Source organism: Halichoerus grypus, chromosome 6 (genome assembly GCF_964656455.1).
Source record: "Halichoerus grypus chromosome 6, mHalGry1.hap1.1, whole genome shotgun sequence".
Lineage (NCBI taxonomy): Eukaryota > Metazoa > Chordata > Mammalia > Carnivora > Phocidae > Halichoerus > Halichoerus grypus.
The window spans coordinates 10,500,525-10,520,916 of record NC_135717.1 but is presented as its reverse complement, the minus strand read 5'-3'; the positions used below and the strand labels follow the sequence as shown (position 1 = coordinate 10,520,916).

Genomic DNA, 20,392 nt, shown 5'->3' with positions numbered 1-20,392 from the left:
ACGGTATGTGCACACGACTCGTCTTGATGTGAGTTGTTCTTTCAAACCAATCACATGTGTATTTTGACATTTTAAACAGTTCAAAACACCGTAACTCTTCATATGGAAGTTTTTACAGCAGATGAGAAAATGGTTTCCAGGTTAAGTGGTCAAGTACAAGTTTCATGCGCTCATCGTTTTTTGGCAACAAAATAGAGCCAATCCTCATTATTCATCAATTTCATGTTTGTGAATTCAGTTACCCACTAAAATTGATAGGTAAACCCAAAACCAGTACAGTGCTTTCCCTGGTCATTCTCGGACATGCGCAGAGTGGCAAAAAGCTTACGTTGCCTGATGCATGCTCCCCAGCTGAGGTAGAACAAGGTCCCACTCCTGTTTCTGCTCTCACACTATAGAAAATGTGTATTAGAACATAAAAACTTCAAGATAGTAATTACCTCTAGGGAGGAAAGAGAACGGTGCCTTCAATTGTGTCTATTTCTTAAAAATATCAAGTAAATAGGGCATGCTAGGTAAAATCTGAGTAATGGGCGAATGGTTTCTATTCTATTCTCCTTTTGGGATACCTAAATATGTAAGTGTTTAACTGAGATGAAATAACAGTATTTTACTATTCGACTGTTTACCGGAGTGCCACCACCATCTGATGGATAGCTCATGATCCGCTGGCGATGTCACCGACCCTGCCAAAAGGTCGCCTTTTCAGTTCCTAATAACTCGATGGCTTTAGAGCACAGCCCCAGGTCACTCGAATTGCAACCTCACCGCTTTCAAGCCAGAAGTTGCAGGCGTGCAAAAATCACATTGAGCAGCTGCATGAAGGGAGGTCCGCGTCTGGGGGCGGTGTGTCGGGGTGCGAGGAGACACGTGCCAGCCGCTCATCAAAGGCTGGGGACGGAGAAGCACGCCTGGCCTGCCGCGGACCCCGGCCCAGCGTGCAAACAAATCCAGCGTGCAGTTCCACTGGATTCGACAGCACCGGAAACGGCAACTCCCACTGGGGGCGCTGCGGACACACGAGTGGAGGCTGCCTTCCAGGAAGCCAAAAAAAAAAAAAAAAAAAAGAGGGGGGGAAGAAAGAAAGAGAAAAAGGAGGGATAGTGGAGAGCCGGGCCCCGGCCGCCGCCCCCACGCCGTGCCCCCGCCTCTTCGCCGCCCGGGCCGCCGCCCTCGCGCCCGGCCGCTCCCCGGCGGCCCAGCCCTCGGACCCCGAGGCCGGCCCGGCGCTGCCCGCCGGCGGGGACCTCAGGTGCGTACCCCGCCCCCGCCGCGGCCGCCATTAGGAGCGGGCGCTTCTCCTGGAACTTTCTCCGCCCGCGGGGCTGGCGAGGGGGAAGCCTGGGGAGGGAGGCCGGCCGTCCAGGCGCACGGCGGGAGGCGCCCCCGTCGCCGCCCCGCGGCCCCCGAACCCCGTTCCCCGCAGGCCGGGCCCAGGAGTGGGGGTGGGGCGGGGAAGCCCCGCCGCGGGGACAACGGTCGCGCGCACGGACGCGCAGCCCTGTCCTCTCTGATTGGCTGGGCGGGGTCGTGGGGGCGGGCGTCTGCAGGCTCTGGGCTCTCTGGGCCCGGTGCGCGTGAGGTCACGCTCCGCCTGGCGTACGTGGGGCTCGCCCGCTGCGTGCGGACGTGCTTGATTGGGTAGGTGAGGGGGCGGGGCCGCGGCTGTTGCCTGGTAACTGCTCCGGCTCCCCGGAGGAGGTGTCGGGCTCCGCCCCCCACGTCGCGCGTGGCGGGTGGGCGCCCGGCGTGGGTTTTGGAGTGGGTCGTGGCAGCGCGGCGGACTCCGGCGTCCTGTTTATTAGCAGACGAGCAATCCGGCGGCCGGAAGAAGAGCCTCCGGTCCGGGGCCTACGATTCCTAATGGTCGTGGCTTAGAGTTAAGGCGGGGAAAGGCATTCTCAGCCTGTCAGACCCAAGCTTTGCTGCGTTAGTAACAGCTTTATTGAGATAGGCAGTAGAATGCGCCCTAATAGTGTGTGAGCACTCGGTTTTGGTTTACTGGCGGAGCTGTGCGGTTCCATTGTCGAATCGCAGAACATTTCCCACCCCAGCCCCCGCCCCCTGCAACGGCTCATGTCCTTTTGCCTTGGTGGCTCTGCCTGTTCTGGATGTTTCCCATAGATGGGGTCATCCTAAGGGATCTTTGTGTCCGGCATCTCTCCTTCCCTTTTATGGCTGAATAGTAATCCGTTGTATGGATAGACCACATTTTTTCCCCCACCAATTGATGGATATTTGGGTTGTTTCCACTTTTTGGCTATAATGAATACCATGAACATTCATGTACATTTTTGTTGCTTTGGGGCTTTTTTTTTTTTTTTTTTTAATAGAGGTGGGAGGGGGAGAGAGAATCCCAAGCAGGCTTCATGCCCAGTACCGGCCCCCATGGCTTGATCTCCCAACCCTGAGATCACGACCTGAGCCAAAATCAAAAGTCCCATGCTTAACCGGCTGAGCCACCCGGGCACCTCCACATACACGTTCTTGTGTGGACCTATTTTCGACTCTCTTGGATATATACCAAGGAGTCGAATCTCTGGGCCCAACTTTGCCTTTCAAGGGGAAATTTTTTCATGTTTTAGCATCCTGCTGGAAATGGTTGGTGTGACTGGCTCATGGGGCCATCAGTCCCCACAGATTTGGTGCCAGGCTGTAGCAGGTGTTACTATGCAGTGGTGATTGGGACTGGGTCTCAGTTCTGCCTGCGTGCTGGTTAGCCCCTGGAGTTGGCTGCCCTGAGCTCTGGGTCTTTCCCTGGACCTTCAGCCTGGACATTGCCTTCCCTTATTCTCAGGCTGCCCAACTTGGAAATAATGTTCACATTGTCTTATCCCTCTCAGTTACTGAGTCTGTTTCCACATGCCCTGGGCCATTCAGGGGTGTTCTGGCTCTCATTTTGCCTTTATTACATGTTATTCTGCTGTGTCTATGCAGGTCTGTCTCCCTTGACAGCACTGGTGGTGGGCTTTACTCACCTTTGTTTCCTGGTGCCCTTCTTGGGAACAGTGTATGTTTTCACATCGCAGGTGCTCAAAACATAGTTTTAAATTTTTATGATTTGGGGGCACCTGGGTGGCTCAGTCGGTTAAGCATCTGCCTTCAGCTCAGGTCATGATCCCAGAGTCCTGGGATCCAGCCCCGCATCGGGCTCCCTGCTTGGTGAGGAGTCCGCTTCTCCCTCTCCCCCTGCTCCTGCTCTCTCTTTCTCTCGTGCATACTCTCTCTCTATAATAAAGTCTTAAAAAAATAAATGTTTATGAGTTTATTTTGACTAAGGTAAAGTTCTAGACTATTTGTTAATCATTTAAATTTAACTTTTTTTAATTTTATGATCTTGAAAATACACATTATTTCTAGTTCTCTTCCATATGCCTTGGTAATTCCAGAATAGAATACCTTGTTGTCTTGAAATTTGTTGTTGTTCTTCTTTTAAATTTTTTTCCGGTTTGGGGGTGCCTGGTGGCTCAGTCAGTTAAGCGGTGGTCTCTTGATTTCGGCTGGGGTCATGATCTCAGGGTCCTGGGATCAAGCCCCATGTAGGGCTCTGTGCTCAGCAGGGAGTCTGCTTGAGGATTCTCTCTCCCTCTCCCTCTGTTCCTCCCCCCAGCTTGCCCGCACATGCTCTCTCTCTCTAAAATAAAAAAAAATCTTTAAAAAACTTTTTTAATTTAAAATATTTTTCCAGTTTTATTGAGATATAATTGACCTATAACATTGCGTTAGTTTTAGGTATACAACATAGTGATTTAATATATGTATTGCAAAACGATCACAACTAGGTTAGTCAACATCACCTCACATAGTTACAAACCTTTGTTTTCTTGTGATGAGAACTTTTAAGATTCACCCTCTTAGCAACTTTTAAACATATAGTACGGGGCGCCTGGGTGGCTCAGTCGTTAAGCATCTGCCTTAGGCTCAGGTCATGATCCCAGGGTCCTGGGATCGAGCTCCGCATCAGGCTCCCTGCTCGGCGGGAAGCCTGCTTCTCCCTCTCCCGCTCCCCCTGCTTGTGTTCCCTCTCTCGCTGTGTCTCTCTCTGCCAAATAAATAATAAAATCTTAAAAAAAAAAACAACCTGATAGTACAGTATTGTTAATTGTAACTGCCATGCTGTGCATTACATCCCCAGGACTGACTGACTGATTGATTTTAAGATGTTTTTCAAAAAATTTTAAGTAATCTCTACACCCAGCGTGGGGCTCGAACTCACAACCCTGAGATCGAGAGTCAAATGCTCTACCAACTGAGCCAGCCAGGCGCCCCTGGACTTACTTTTTTAGGACTGGAAGTTTGTACCTTTAACGCCCTCCTCCGTACATTTCTGTGGAATGGAGAACAGGTAGCTCCCATTCACTGTGGCCCAGGCTGTGGAAAAGGTGGCACCTCAGGAACTTAAATAAAATCAAGGCCTCGGAGACCTGAAAAATTCTAGGAAAACCTAGAAACGGTTTGGAAAAAAAAAAAAAAAAAAAAAACGGGGCCTCTATTTCAAGATGTGAGAGGTTTGGTAAATGGAGCGACGACATTGCAAATGATGGACCGTTGTCCATGATGGAAATGAACAGTAGATCAGGGATGAGCAAACTTTTTCTGTGAAAGGCCAGATAATAAGTGCTTTCGGTCCGGAGGACATGTGGTCTCTGTCACATGCGTGCAGCCCTGCCCTTACAGGAAAGCAGCCACAGATGAACTGCAGACAAATGAGTGTGGCTGTGTGCCAATAAAACTTTATTGACAAAAATAGGTGGCAGTCTGGATTTGACCCACAGGCTGCAGATCGTTGACCCCCGTTCTAGATGTTTGCTTTTCATTCGTAAAATATCACCTTGAAAAGAAGAGAGACATGGTCCTCAAGGGTTGCTGGGGAAACTATGTAAGATTTGAGAAGGTTTTTGTTTTTGTTTTTGTTTTTTTAGTTTACATCTCCAGTCTTTTAAAAGAGTAAAAAGTTGGGCTGGCTCAATCAGAAGAGCATGGGACTCTTGATCTTGAGGTTGTAAGTTCGAGCTCCACATCGGATGTAGAGATTGCTTAAGTAAATAAATAAACTTTAGGGGCGCCTGGGTGGCTCAGATGGTTAAGCGTCTGCCTTCGGCTCAGGTTATGATCCTAGGGTCCTGGGATCGAGTCCCGCATCGGGCTCCCTGCTAGGCGGGGAGCCTGCTTCTCCCTCTGCCTCTGCCTCTGCCTCTCTCTCTCTCTGTGACTCTCATGAATGAATAAATAAATAAAACATTTAAAAATAAATAAATAAATAAATAAACTTTAAAAAAGTAATAAATAAAAGAGCAAAAAGTTAAGTACTGTGTAAATCCTGTGATCCAAGTGAACGTTGCTTATGCTTTAGATTTGAATAGAAAAAAAATTAATCACCCTGTAGGCTCTGGGGGATTTTACTCTGTGGTACAGGCTTTCCCTGTTAAGGATTTTTAGCTTTGAGGCACCTGGGTGGCTCAGTCAGTTGGGCGGCTGCCTTCAGCCCAGGTCATGATCTCAGGGTCCTGGGATCGAGCCCTGCGTCGGGCTCCCTGCTCAGCGGGAGAGTCCACTTCTCCCTCTCCTTCAGCTGCTCCCTCTGCTTGTGCTCTCTCCCTCTCAAATAAAATCTTAAAAAAAAAAAAAAAAGGATTTTTAGCTTTGCTAGAATGCAGTGATTTTTTTTTTTTCAGGAAAATGTTCTCAGGGTGGGAGACCCCAGGTCAGCTTCTAATCATGTTTCATTATTTTGTTTTAAGTCATCTCTACACCCAATGTGGGACTTGAACTCACAACCCCAAGACCAAGAGTCCCATGCTCTATGGACTGGGCCAGGCAGGAGCTCCCATGTTTCATTATTGTTGATGTTCCATTAGTGCACGGGGTATTCTAAGTCATCAAATAGAAAAGACAAGGCTCCTGTCTCCATTTGTTGTTAAGTAAAGGATGCAACAAAGCAATAATTATGCAACGTTGGCTTTTTTTGTCATCGCTGGTAGCACAGTTGGTACCAACTGCTAATATCTTGTTTACTTCCACCTAGCTTAATTTTGCCTGTTATTTATTCTCCGCAATAAACCAGAGTTTTGACGTCACAGTCCTCTTAGGTAGGGATTACTGTGCTACAATGAACAGAAATGATACCTGTACCACTCATGCTAAAAGATGCCAGTCAAGCAATATACTTCTGTGTTTTAGAGAAAGGCTTTGTTGAAACTTCTCTATGCAAGGAATTGTGCAAAATAATAGATACGGTGGTGCTCGCTTCGGCAGCACATATGCTGAAGTTGGAACAACACAGAGAAGATTAGCATGGCAAGGATGCGAGGATGACACGCAGAATAATAGGTCCAGAGGTACCATACATGCGTTTAACTTTTGAGAGTTTAACCATGGTTGAACTGTAAACATGAAATGAGAACAATCACTATTTCAATATCGTAGGGAGAGCTTGGGTGGCTCAGTCGGTTGGGTGTCTGACCTTGACTTAGGTCATGGTCTCAGGGGCCTGGGATTGAGCCCTGAGTTGGGATCTGTGCTCAGCGGGGGAGTCTGCTGCTTCTTCTCCCTCTGCCCCTCCCCCCAGTCGTGCTCTCTCACCCTCTCTCTCTCTCATGAATAGATAAAATCTTTAAACAAACAAACAAATAAATATTGTAGGCACTCTGTGTCATTCCAGTGGAGGAGCACGTGGGAGACGGGAGCCTGGAATATGCCGGCCCCTTAAATGGTCTCAGTTCTCTGGGGCCTCTCAACGTGAACATCTCAAAACACCACGTGTGACTCCAGTGTTTTAAAATGTGTGTTTTTCAGGGGGCCTGGCTAGCTCAGTCGGTAGAGCATGCGACTCTTTTTTTTTTTTTAAAGATTTTATTTATTTATTTGAGAGAGAGAGAATGAGAGAGAGCACATGAGAGCGGGGAGGGTCAGAGGGAGAAGCAGACTCCCTGCCGAGCAGGGAGCCTGATGTGGGACTCGATCCAGGGACTCCAGGATCATGACCTGAGCTGAAGGCAGTCGCTTAACCAACTGAGCCACCCAGGCGCCCGAGCGTGCGACTCTTGATCTCGGGGTTGTAAATTCGAGCCCCACATTGGGTGTAAAGATTACTTAAAAATAAAATCTTAAGGGGCTCCTGGGTGGCTCAGTCGTTAAGCGTCTGCCTTCGGCTCAGGTCATGATCCCAGGGTCCTGGGATCGAGCCCCACATCGGGTTCTCTGCTCCGCGGGAAGCCTGCTTCTCCCTCTCCCACTCCCCCTGCTTGTGTTCCCTCTCTCGCTGTCTCTCTGTCAAATAAATTTAAAAAATAAATAATTAAAAAATAAATAAAATCTTAAAACAAAAATGTGTGTTTTTCATACATCATGGCCCCTAGCCTACTTCACTGGGTGATTAATGGAAGAAACAGCCATCCGTGTCTAGACTGCAGGAAAAACTGGCCAGCAGGACTTGGTGAGGGGTCACCATTAGAGATGTGGTCCCAGGGAATCCAGTATTCATGCCGTCAACGTGCAAGTCATCAAACAAGGGCATTTCGTGTTCCAGTAGCTGCTTGATGACCAGCCAAGTAGGTGATAAGAGTTTAGAGAGACAGAAAAGTATTACAGTTATGGCTGGAAGACATGAACTCCAAAGACATAGCTATTGATGGCAAAACTCTTCTTTTTTTTTTTTTCTTTTTAGATTTTTTTTATTTATTTGACAGAGAGAGAGTGACAGAGAGAGAGAGACAGCGAGAGAGGGAACACAGGCAGGGGGAGTGGGAGAGAGAGAAGCAGGCTTCCTGCAGAACAGGGAGCCCGACGTGGGGCTCGATCCCAGGACCCTGAGATCATGACCTGAGCCGAAGGCAGGTGCTTACCGACTGAGCCACCCAGGCGCCCCAAAACTCTTCTTTTTTAAGATTTTACTTATTTATTTGTTTATTTATTAGAAAGAGAGAGAGAAAGAGCACGACTGGGGGGGGGGAGCAGAGGGAAAGGGACAAGCAGACTCTGCACTGAGCTTGGAGCCCAAAGCGGGGCTCGATCCCATGACCCTGAGATCATGACCTGAGCCGAAATCAAGAGTTGGAGGCTTAACTAACTATTGATGGCAAAATTCTAAAAGAAAAGGGAACCAAGCCCTCCCCCAAAGAAGGATGGCCTTCTGATAAACAGCTCAAATCCACCCCAGGGGGGTTGACACATTTTAGAACCACTTATGTGAAAAAATGTGCCGTGTTGGCGAAGTTGCATCTAGTGATAAAGCGGAAAATCATTTCCCTAAATAATTAAAGAAATCATAGAAGAAAAATGTTCTCTCTGGGACAGGTATTTTTTGCTTCCTAAGATGATTTTGACCATGCGTGAGTTTGCCTTTGGGCGTGCCTACTTCCATTGTAAGATGGGACTCTGTTGTGTAAGAAGGGTTTTTTGGTTTGTTTTGTTTTTTAAAACAGTGTTGGAATTAGTTTACTCTGAAAGATACTAGTCAAGAATATCAGTTTCTTAGTCACAGTTTCCTTTTTTTCTTAAGTAGGCTTCGCACTCAACATGGGGCTTGAACTCATGACCCTGAGATCAAGAGTTGCATGCTCTACCAACTGAGCCAGCCGGGAGCCCCTCTTAGTCACAACTAAGTCCCACTTAGTCTTAGTTATTATATTATTATATAATAATAACATATTAAAGGGTTTTTTTTGTTGTTTTTTTTTAAAGATTTTATTTATTTATTTGAGAGAGAGAGAGAGAGAGAAACAGCATGAGAGGGGATAGGGTCAGAGGGAGAAGCAGGCTCCCCACTGAGCCGGGAGCCCGATGTGGGACTCAATCCCAGGACTCCGGGATCATGACCTGAGCCGAAGGCAGTCGCTTAACCAACTGAGCCACCCAGGCTTCTGATATTAAAGGGTTTTGATTGCTAGTTTACTTTTAGAACAGTGCAAATTTACCTATATTAGTCTTTTTTAAAAACAAATACTTGCTTTATCTTAGATAAAAATTGAACACATGTTCAATATATTTAAAGGCTCATTTTTAAATCTTTGTAACTTCCAATGGGAAAATAATTTCACTGTTTCAACCAAGTAATGCCATTGATTTCTAAAAGTGTAGACAGGACTTTGGAGTGAAAGCTCCAGATTCGCCAACAGACTTATTTTGCATAAAATAAAAATCATTTCAAGTTGTGCCCTTCTCATGAAAGAATTTAATCTGAACTCTTAATGGTGCATTCTAGAGACTGATTTCCCCAAAATAGAATTATATAACCCATAGGATGGACCATACAATTTCTGAAAATAGAAATGTACAAATAATTGACACAGAGTATGGTCAGTTTCTAAAAATAATTGTTAAAATTTTGAAATAATCTTGAACTTGCTGAAAAGTTGGGAGTATGATACAAAGAACTTTTATTTTTTCTGAACCATTTGAGAGAAATTATCAACCTGTGGCCCCATTATTCCTGAATACTTAACAGTGTATATTTCCTATCAACAAAAATATTCTACATAAAGCAGTATTACAATCAAAGTTAACCCAGGGACGCCTGGGTGGCTCAGTCAGTTAAGCGTCTGCCTTCAGCTCAGGTCATGATCCCAGAGTCCTGGGATCGAGCCCCGCATTGGGCTCCCTGCTCAGTGGGGAGCCTGCTTCTCCCTCTCCCTCTGCTGCTCCCCCTGCTTGTGCTCTCTCTTTCTCTCTCTCTCTGTCAAATAAATAAAATCTTTTTTAAAAAGTGAACTTTACATAAAATATACCTTGATTTTAAAAATTTTGGGGGCGCCTAGGTGGCTCAGTTGGTTGAGTGGCTGGCTCTTGATTTCAACTTCAGTCATGATCTCAGGGTCCTGGGATCAAGCATGGTGGGCTCGGAGGCAAGTCTACTTTGAGGATTCGCTACCCCTCTCCTTCTGCCCCTCCCCCTGCTCACATGATTTCTCTAAAATAAATAAATAAATCTTAAAAAAAATTTTTTTTAATGACACGAACAGGTATTTCAAAGAAATGAAATGTAATCCCAGTGAGGATTTAGTTTACAGCAGTTGTAAAGAATTTTTTTTTGAGAGATCGTGAGCAGGGGTGGGGCGGTGTGGTAAGAGGTGGAGAGAAAGGGAGAGAGAGAATCTTAAGCAGGTTCCACACCCAGCGTGGAGCCCGACCCAGGGCTCAATCCCACAACCCTGAGTTCATGACCTGAGCCAAAATCAAGAGTTGGACGCTCAACCAAACGAGTTACCCAGGCGCCCAGCTAAAGAATTTTTATAATAAAAACTTTTTCAAAAGGAGACAGTGAATGATCATTTTGACCATTTTTCTTCTTGCTGAATAAAATCTGCAGACATGAACAATGTTTGAGTTCAGGGACAGGTGCTCCACTTTGCTTTTTGGTCTGCTTCATTGAGAGACTTCTGAACTTGGAGGTTATTTTAAGGACATAGAAGGCCATGTCCTAGTCATTTTTTTCATTTTATAAACTACCCACGTGTAAGTAGTTTATAGTGATAGACTTCTCCTTGTTCTCAAATATGGGTGTGATACGGAGAATCAAAGTTTTATTTTAAGATAATTATTTAAAAGCTTCAAATTGGGGACGCCTGGGTGGCTCAGTCTGTTGAGCATCCAAGTCTTGATCTCAGCTCAGGTCTTGATCTCAGGGTCATGGGTTCAGGCCCCATGTTGGACTCCACACTGGGCATGGAGCCTACTTAAAAAAATAATAATAATAAAATAAAAAGAAAAGGTCCAAATTGAAGCGTGTGTATTTCCTTACTTGTTCATGGCCAGGTCATGCCTGGTATGAAGTCCCATTCACCTTTCACATTCTATTTCATAATAGGGAGACTGATTTATTAAAAAAGTAGGCTCCATGCTGGGAGCCTCCCAACATGGTACTTGAACTCACGACCCCGAGATCAAGACCTGAGCTGATATCAAGAGTCGGACGCTTAACCAAACTGAGCCACCCAGGTGCCCCAGATTTATAAAAATTTTTAACCAAAGCAATTTGATCTCCCTCTCCCTCTGCCTGCCACTCCCCCTGCTTGTGCTCTCTCCCTCTCTGTCAAATAAATAAATTAAATCTTAAAAAAAAAAGAGAGAGAGACGTATGTGAATATTTCTGAATAACCTTATACAACCACCATAATTCACTCCCTTCGATCTATCTTTCGGCTTCCTTCCGTGTACCTATTCATGTTATCTGTTAATTTATCTTTTGCTTACAATATAATTAATCCAACTGCTTTGGGGCCATAACATAGCCAGCAGTATTTCTTTAGAATGCTCTACTTCAAAAAATCCTCTTTATGGGGGTGCCTGGATGGCTCAGTTGGTTGGGCATCTGCTTTTGGGTCGTGATCCCGGGGTCCTCGAGTCAAGGCCTGCGTTGGGCTCCTTGGTCATCGGAGAGCCTGCTTCTCCCTCTCTGCTGCTTCCCCTGCTTGTGCCCTCTCTCTCTTTCTCTCAAATAAATAAATTTTAAAAAAAATCCTTTTTATGGTGTTAGAGAAATTTTTTCAGAGACATCTTGGGATGCTACCTTGATTTAGAACTCGGAGGAATTTTGAGTGAGCTTTTATGCCAGAGAAATCTTAGCTGGGATCATCTCTTCCCACCTTGAGTGTACAAACCCATTTCTCTCTCTTTTGTGGCTGGGAGTCAGAATGTGGTGTCGGGCACTGATGTCATCGGGAAGTGGTTAACATGCTTCTCCAGCAAAGTACTTGAATTTATTTTGCGAGGAGATGATGTCCAGGTTTAGTGGAAAACACCCTTCATGAAAATTAGCATTCCTAGCCAGAGATCTTGGGCAAACCACTTTACGTCTTTATTATTATTATTATTATTATTATTATTATTATTTATTTGAGAGAGAGAGAGTGAGCAAGAGAGCACGCAGGAGCAGGATGGGGGGCAGAGGGAGAGAGAGAAGCAGACTCCCCGCTGAGTAGGGAGCCCAACGCGGGACTCGATCTCAGGACCCTGGGATCATGACCTGAGCTGAAGGCCGACGCTCAACCGATTGAGCCACCCAGGCGCCCCCAAACCACTTTATGTCTTTGGTTAGTTTCTTCACCTATAAAGGGAGGTTGGAACTAGGTCATCAGTGAGGACCGTCGCAGCTCTAAACGCATGCTTAGAGGATACTGTGGATTTCCACCGCTCACTTTCTTGTTACTTCTCTTGGACAGGGATCATGGCCCAAGTGGAAGTGTCCGCCCTGCCCGTGGAAACCGAGGAGTCCTCGGAGAGCAGGATGGTGGTGACGTTCCTCGTGTCTGCTCTGGAGTCCATGGTGAGGCGGTCTGCGGTTCTATAAAATGTCCCCCAGTTGGACCACTGTTGAAATAGCAGACCTGGGCCACATTTCACTCTGTCTATTTAACTGTAGCCTTCTTCACAGAGGTCCCGGGCTCATCAGGTCACTGTAAAAGGCACTTCTTATGCTATGGATGTAATTACATCAACGTGAGCTTTCCAGATCTGAAAATTTAACAAGGGCGCCTCTGTTCCTTTGTTTGAGAATGTTTTTGCTCTGAATTCAGAGGTAAGCTGATAGTCCATTTATACGCCTCTAGTTAGCTCCAACGTGTAAAATGGACCGTGTGGGTGAAAACCTGGTGAGAAATGTCCTTAATCTCAAGGAATCTGATCACAAGATACTTATAGATTAGAAAGGGAAAACCAGCACCTTTATAAAAGTGGACAAGCCTGAGAGACACCCCCTTCATCAGGCGATCAGAGTGAACATCAGCAGTAATGGGGACAGACTGGCATCATGTGCCTCCCGACATGATGCGTCAGGAAGGGGCTTTGCCAATTCTGTGGCATTCCTGCCAAAAATGCAGACCAGAATCTAATGGGGGAACACCAGACAAAGCCAAATTAAGGGACGTTCTACAAAATGACTGGGCTGGATGCTTAACCTACTGAGTCACCCAGGCGCCCACAAGAGTGGTATTTTCAAGGAGCATCAAGAAGTCCAGTAACACTGAAGCAGGGGGAGAAAAGGAGAGGTGGTCAGAGGTAAGGTTCAAGAGGCCCCAGGTGGCCAGATCATGTAGAGCTCTGGGCCTTTCTCCGCAGGGTGGTGGGAAGCGTTTGGAAGGTTCTGAGTGAAGGAGTCATGCGGGGGCGTGGTGCTTGTGAGGACAGTCGGTGAACGTGGAACAAGAGTGGGATGCTGGGACACCAGTTAGCGGGCTAAGGCTATGGTTCAGGCAGGAGATTTCGGTGGCATGGACGAGGCTGGGAATGATGGAGGTGGGAAGAAGTGATGCTTCTAGAAGGACCTGTGTTGACAGGACTTAGCAACAGATTGGATGTGAGTTGTGAGGTTTTCTTGGGGGGAAAATTAAGAGTTTTGGTTTTGGTTTTGGTTTTTACAGTGGTAAGATAGATAGAGATCATAAAATTTACCATTTTAACCACTTTAACCAGTTCAAGGGCATTAAATACATTCACCTTGTCGTGTAATTGTCACCACCATCCCTATCCAGAGCTTTTTCATTTTCCTCAACTGAAACTCTGCACTCACTGAACAAAATTACTCCCCACCCGCCCCTCCCTCAACCCTCTGGGAACTAAGAAGTTGTTTTTTGGTGGTGGGGGGGGCGCCTGGATGGCTCAGTCAGTTAAGCGTCCAACTCTTGATTTCAGCTCAGGTCATGATCTCCAGGTCGTGAGATCGCACCCCACATCGGGTTCCACACTCATCGGGGAGTCTGCTTGGGATTCTTTCTCCCTCTGCCTCTCTCTCTCTCTGTCTCTCATGAATAAATAAATCTTAAAAAAAACAACACAGAAGTTCTCTCTGGTCAGGAATATACCTACCAGTGTAGCATATGCAGTTATAAATACACCACACATTCTTTTCAGTCTTTGGAAGGATTTACACAAAGTAAATTTAACGGATTTCTTGTCTGTAGGACATACACCTGTAGCCCTACGATGAACAGGAAGTGTGTCTTATGTATGAATTTTCACCTGTTGCGCATCCCTACCATCAATAATAAAAACATACTCCACCAGGTTGGAGGAAATACTAAGTTATCTCTCTATTCTGTCTATGGAAAATATTATAAAATTGTTGTCATAGAAAGAGGCAGTCGAAGAGTCTGTAGCCAAAAATACAGGGGAAAAAGACCTGTTGGAAAGGCAGGTCAGCTGGTAAAGATACTGCCCCCAGTTCTGACAAGCAGCAAGAATTCTCTGACAGCCACTGGGTGTCCTACAATTTGACTCAATTCTGACTCAGTCTATGTCGAGAGAGCGTAAGATCCCACGGGTTAAGGGCTCCACCCTCCAAGGCCACCCCTCACTTCAGATGCTAACATCAAGTCAAGGTTGTTGTGCTTCTGACCTACAGCTATAGATCGGAGGTTCCAAAGAGCCCCCGCTCCTTGGGTGCGATTAATTTGCTAGAGCAGCTCACAGAACTCAGAGAAACAGTTTACTTACTGGATTACCGGTTTATTAAAAAGGATGTGACTCAGAACAGCCAGATGGAAGAGATGCATGGGCAAGGTATGGGGAAAGGGTGTGGAGGCTCCTCTCCCGGTTAACCACTCTCCCTAAATCCCCACGTGCTCACCAGCCCGGAAGCTCCCGACGCTGTCCTTTTGGGGTTTTATGGAGGCTTTATTACACATAGGCACGATTGATTAAATTACTGGCCACTAGGGATTGAACTCAACTTCCAGCCCTTCTCCCCTCCCCAGAGGCCAGGGGGCGGGCCCGAAAGTGCCGCTCCTCCAGTCACATGGTTGGTTCCCCTGGCAACCAGCCCCATCAGGTACCCTCACTGACCTTGACATTAACCTTGGCAAAAAGATCCCTTTGTTGCTCTCTTAGGAAATTCCAAGGGTTTTAGGAGCTCTGGGCCAGGAACAGTGGAGGAAGACCAAATATATTATTTATTGTTATAAACCACAGTATCATAAGTTAATAAAAATATTAATTAATAAGTTAATAAAAATATGTTCTCTGGGTTTTATGATGTTTATGGTATTTGCTTGGTGGATTTGTTTTGTTTCTTTGTCTTGGAGATTTTTCTCATTCTAAATGAATGCTCATTTTTGTACCTAATTTTGTATTTTTCTTAAATTTAATCTCTGTGCCCACCATGGGGCTCGAACTCACAATCAGGATATCAAGAGTCACATGCTCTACTGACTGAGCCAGCCAGGCGCCCCCGTGTTCTTTTCTTAAAACAGATCTCTCAGGCTCCACAAGATCTGGATCTGCCCTGGTGTATAACACCGTATTCTTTGTTTCTATTTCAGTGTAAGGAGTTGGCCAAGTCCAAAGCAGAAGTGGTCTGCATTGCCATGTATGAGACAGACGTGTTTGTCGTCGGAACCGAGAAAGGACGCGCTTTTGTCAATGCCAGGACGGATTTACAGAAGGATTTTGCAAAATACTGTAGGCGTTAACAGTTTTATCCTTTGTATGCATAACTCTTAAAATATTTGCTGGGAAGACTTATGTAATGTTTTCTTTTAAGGTATCCTAAGCATTAACCTAAAAGTGGTTCTGATACATCTCTTTTGACTTGGCATCCCCAGTGAGTAGCTGCCCAACACCGAGGAGTCCAGGAAACGGGGCCAAGTGTATTTTGTCCTGTGTCCTCAGCAGCACCCTGGTTTTGTCAAAGAATCTGGGGCGCCTGGGTGACTCAGTCGGTTGAGCATCCGACTCTTGGTTTCAGCTGGGGTCATGATCTCAGGGTCGTGAGATCAAGCCCCGTGTCGGGCTCTGCACTCAGCGTGAAGTCTGCTTGAGATTCTTTCTCTCTCCCCTCCCCCCCACATGTGCCTTCTCTGTCTAAAATAAGTAAATAAAATCTTTTTAAAAATTATTTTTTTTTTTTTGGGCGCCTGGGTGGCTCAGTTGGTTAAGCGACTGCCTTCGGCTCAGGTCATGATCCTGGAGTCCCAGGATCGAGTCCCACATCAGGCTCCCTGCTCGGCAGGGAGTCTGCTTCTCCCTCTGACCCTCCTCCCTCTCATGCTCTCTGTCTCTCATTCTCTCTCTCGCAAATAAATAAAATCTTTAAAAAAAAAAAAAAAATTCTTTTTTTTTTTTTTTAAAGATTTAATTTATTTACTTGACAGAGACACAGCGAGAGCGGGAACACAAGCAGGGGGAGTGGGAGAGGGAGAAGCAGGCTTCCCGCCAAGCAGGGAGCCCAATGCGGGGCTCGATCCCAGGACCCTGGGATTATGACCTGAGCTGAAGGCAGACGCTTAACGACTGAGCCACCCAGGTACCTAAAAATTCTTAATTTAGGGGTGCTTGGGTGGCTCAGTCGTTAAGCGTCTGCCTTTGGCTCAGGACATGATCCCAGGGTCCTGGGATCAAGCCTGCTTCTCCCTCTCCCATTCCCCCTACTTGTGTTCCCTCTCTCGCTGTGTCTCTCTCTGTCAAATAAATAAATAAAATCTTTTTAAAAAAATTCTTAATTTACTTGTTCCCAAAGGAAAGGGAAAAAACTCAGGGCTTGTTAGGTATTCCTCTGAGTTAATAACCATTTTCCCTTTTTCCACTCTGGAACCTTCAGAGCCTTCAATGTGTTATGAGTGGCAAGGATCACTAGTGAGCATATGGGGCCATATATGAAACTAGTCTAGGGTGTTAAAACCTACTTGTATAGTGATGATCTCTACCGTGGTAGGTCATCTACCAAATACTGAATTAGCACCTTAGTATTTTCTGGAACCAAGAAAGAGAAAAAAAAAACCCACAAAGATTTATCGGAGGATATAATGTGATTGTGAGTGTGGAGAGAGAGGATGGATATAGATGTAGATGTTTCCAAGTGTTGGTCAGAGGGAATATGGACATAAATATATATTTACATATGTCAAGTTCATATATAAATGGGAAGGAGAGAGGGATTCCATCATAAATACCCTGTTCTTTGTGTTTTTTTAATTTTAAAATTTTTATTTATTTATTTATCTATCTATCTATTTGAGAGAGAGAGAGCACGCATTCGTGGGGGTGGGGAGGGGCAGAGGGAGAGGGAGGGAGAATCTTGCACAGGCTCCAGGCTCAGTGGAGCTCGATCTCACGACCCTGAGATCACGACCTGAGCTGGAATCAAGAGTTGGATGCTTAGCTGACTGAGCCACCCAGGCGCCCCCAATTTTTTTTTAAGATTTTATTTTTTAAGTTCTCTCTACACCCAACATGGGGCTTGAACTTACAACCCTGAGATCAAGAGTTGCACGCGCTACCGATTGAGCCAGCCAGGCGCCCCATCCCTGTGGGTTTTCTTAATTAAAAGATCCTGTTTTGGGGCACCTGGGTGGCTCAGTCAGAAGAACATGTGACCATCTCAGGGTCGTGTGTCCGATCCCCACATTGGGGGTAGAATTTACTAAAAAAAATCGTGTTTTATGTTTGTTCATTCTTCCCCCTTTTTGCTTTACAAATACCAGAAGCATAGACATTAAGGGAGTGCACAAGACAAGCGCTTGGATAATGAGTCTGTGCCTCTCACTCACTCACAGGCATTACCGAAGGGGCGGCGGCCAAGCCCCCATGCCCAGCGAACGGGATGCAGATCGATTCAGGAGAAACGGAAATACTCAGAAAAGCGGTCGAGGACTATTTCTGCTTTTGTTACGGTAAAGTTCAGGTCAAGCATTAATTCTCTGAATAGTTCACTAAGGAGTAGGACAGTGGTACAGATCACCTTATTGGTGTGACCCCTTAGATGCCTCTGATGCTTAAAACTCCACATTCTCTTTAAGGGAAGAGCCAGTTCTTCAGGACCAGAATAAGTCTTTTTTTTTTAAGATTTTATTTTATTTATTAGAGAGAGAGAGAAAGCACAAGCAGGGGGGTGGCAGGCAGAGAGAGAGGGAGAAGCACGCTCCCCGCTGAGCAGGGAGCCCGATGTGGGGCTCGATCCCAGGACCCTGGGATCATGACCTGAGCCGAAGGCAGACACCTAACCCACTGAGCCACCCAGGCACCCCAGGACTGAAGTAAGTCTTACAGAAGACAGCTTGATCTCTTGTGGTCCATGGAAAGCTCCCGATTGACCAGACTTCAGTCTTCATTCTTTGCTCCCGTTTTAAGGAGCCCCCAGTGGAGGGCCAATGCAATTACAGTTGACCCTTGAACAACGCAGGGGTTAGGGGCAATGACCCCCGGCACAGACAAAAATCCGTGTCTAACCTTTGACTCCTCCCCAAACTTAACTATTAATAGCCTACTGTTGACGGGAAGCATTACTGGTAACAGAAATAGTCGATTAATACATATTTTGTATGTTATGTGTATTATACGATGTATTCCTACAATAAAATAAACTAGAGAAAAGAAAGTGTTATTTAGAACATCATAAGTAGAGACTCATGGGTGGCTCAGTCGATTGGGTGGCCCCACCCTTGATTTCGGCTCAAGTCATGATCTCAGGGTCATGAGATCGAGCCCCGTGTCAAGCTTCGTGCTAAGTGGGTATTCCAAGATTCCTCTCCCTCTGCCCCCTCCCTAGAATAAATAAATAAATAAATAAAATCCTTAAAAAAAAAAAAAAGAGGGGCTCCTGGGTGGCTCAGTCGGTTAAGCAGCTGCCTTTGGCTCAGATCATGATCCCAGAGTCCTGGGATCAAGCCCCACGTTGGGCTCCCTGCTCAGCGAAGAGCCTGCTTCTCCTTCTCCCTCTGCCTGCTGCTCTGCCTACTTGTGCTCTCTCTCTTTCTGACAAATAAACAAATAAAATCTTTAAAAAAAAATCCTAAGGAAGAAAAACCATGTTTATAGTACTGTGCTGTATTTATTGAAAAAAATCCATGTACAGGTGGACCTGTGCAGTTCCAACCCATGTTTTTCAAGGGTTAACTGTATTATAGATGTTCATTGCTATTTCGGGTGCCAACGTCACCGTCATTGGTCTCTCCACCTACTCATGTCTTTCACAAGCATTTAAGATAGGGAATTTTTTTTTTAAGTTTATTTATTTATTTTACATAATCTCTACACACCCAGTGTGGGGCTCGCACTCACGACCTCAAGGTCAAGAGTTGCACGCTCTTCTGACTGAGCCATCCAGGTGCCCCAAGATGGGGATTTTTTTTAATACCTAACACAGTATTTTCAGGGGCACCTGGGTGGCTCAGTCGTTAAGCGTCTGCCTTCGGCTCAGGTCATGATCCCAGGGTCCTGGGATAGAGCCCCGCGTCAGGCTCCCCACTCTGCGGGAAGCCTGCTTCTCCCTTACCCACTACCCTCTGCTTGTGTTCCCTCTCTCACTGTCTCTCTCTCTCTGTCAAATAAATAAATAAAATTTTATAAAAAATAAAAAATAAAAAGCTAGGTGACCAAGAAAAAAAAAAAAGCTAGGTAACCGAGAGGGGCGCCTGGCTGGCTCAGTCAGAAGAGTGTGTGACTCTTGATCTCAGGGTTGTGAGTTCGAGCCCCACATTGGGGGTAGAGATTACTTAAAAATGAAATCTCAAAAAAAAAAAAAGCCTAGGTAACCAAATAGCTACACAGGTGTTGTACTTAGTTGTGATATAAGCACCTTTCTTAGCATCTCAGGATCTTGTTTGTCATTTTTAAAGAGAGCTTCACATATTTATGGGACCTCCAGGTCCCTGTGAGCGTTTGGCTGTGAGGGACCCCCAACACAGGGGATCTTGGGGTCTCAGGCTACACTTCTCTGAGAAAAATGGGGCTCCTCCCCCGGGGGGCTGGTCAGCCAGCGCAGGAAGGCTGACACGGCCCCAAGATGGTGATGTGAGGCCACATTGATTCCATAACTTCTCTGCAGGCAAGTTGGCGTAACTGGAGCAGAGTGACGTAAGGGACGTAGGGACGTAGGGACGGTTAAGCTTTGGGTGGGGGCTCCCATGCCTTGTCGACAGCAGCCTGAATAACCATGGGGTGCTCCCTGCAACCCTGGGTGCACCACCTCCAACAGAATGGAGAAAAAAGACCTGTTATTCCCTCTTTCTTATGTGAAGATGTAAAGTAAAATGTTTTATACATTTTTCCTTGGGCCCTTTGGGAACTTTATTAACTCGGGTTGTAAGGAACAGGATACTTTAGCTTTTACTTTAGCTTCAAAGCCGAGTGTCGCCACCTGTATTTCTTTACTGCACGGAATGAAACCAGCCGGTAGGGTCATTCCCTCTAAAGGCATCTGGACTCTTCCTCTAGGTAAAGCCTTGGGGACAACGGCAATGGTGCCTGTTCCGTACGAGAAGATTCTCCGAGACCCTGGGGCTGTGGTCGTGCAGGGGCTTCCAGAAGGCATGGCCTTTCAACACCCTGAGAACTACGGTCTCGCCACCCTGAAATGGATCTTGGAGAACAAAGCGGGGATTTCATTCGTCATAAACAGGTGGCAGGCTCTGTCCCCCTCGTAACAGCTAGTTCTTTTGAGGATAAATGGGCAGCTTAATTTCAA

The 20,392-nt window shown here is 46.1% G+C and overlaps 1 protein-coding gene, 1 non-coding gene and 1 pseudogene across 11 annotated transcripts in view; 2 read left to right on the top strand and 1 right to left on the bottom strand.

Annotated features, from left to right (window-relative positions):
• The window catches only part of LOC118548650 (general transcription factor II-I repeat domain-containing protein 2), a 51,095-nt gene that overhangs the window by 8,431 nt on the left and 22,272 nt on the right, over nt 1-20,392 (top strand). The window contains exons 1-5 of one of the 10 annotated variants that reach the window (XM_078074504.1): nt 868-1,252; nt 12,159-12,262; nt 15,252-15,390; nt 17,484-17,600; nt 20,143-20,326. In XM_078074504.1, the coding sequence (XP_077930630.1) occupies nt 12,164-12,262; nt 15,252-15,390; nt 17,484-17,600; nt 20,143-20,326 (539 nt within the window). In that variant the 5' untranslated portion in view covers nt 868-1,252; nt 12,159-12,163. Of the gene's footprint in view, nt 1-867; nt 1,253-12,158; nt 12,263-15,251; nt 15,391-17,483; nt 17,601-20,142; nt 20,327-20,392 lie in introns of those variants that run through there. The other 9 variants (XM_078074503.1, XM_036112625.2, XM_078074505.1 and 6 more) reach the window with 9 other exon arrangements.
• Nucleotides 4,192-4,264, bottom strand: TRNAE-CUC (transfer RNA glutamic acid (anticodon CUC)). Its single transcript has one exon. It is a non-coding gene; the product is annotated as a tRNA-Glu (tRNA).
• LOC118548658 (U6 spliceosomal RNA) lies at nt 6,240-6,351 on the top strand (annotated as a pseudogene).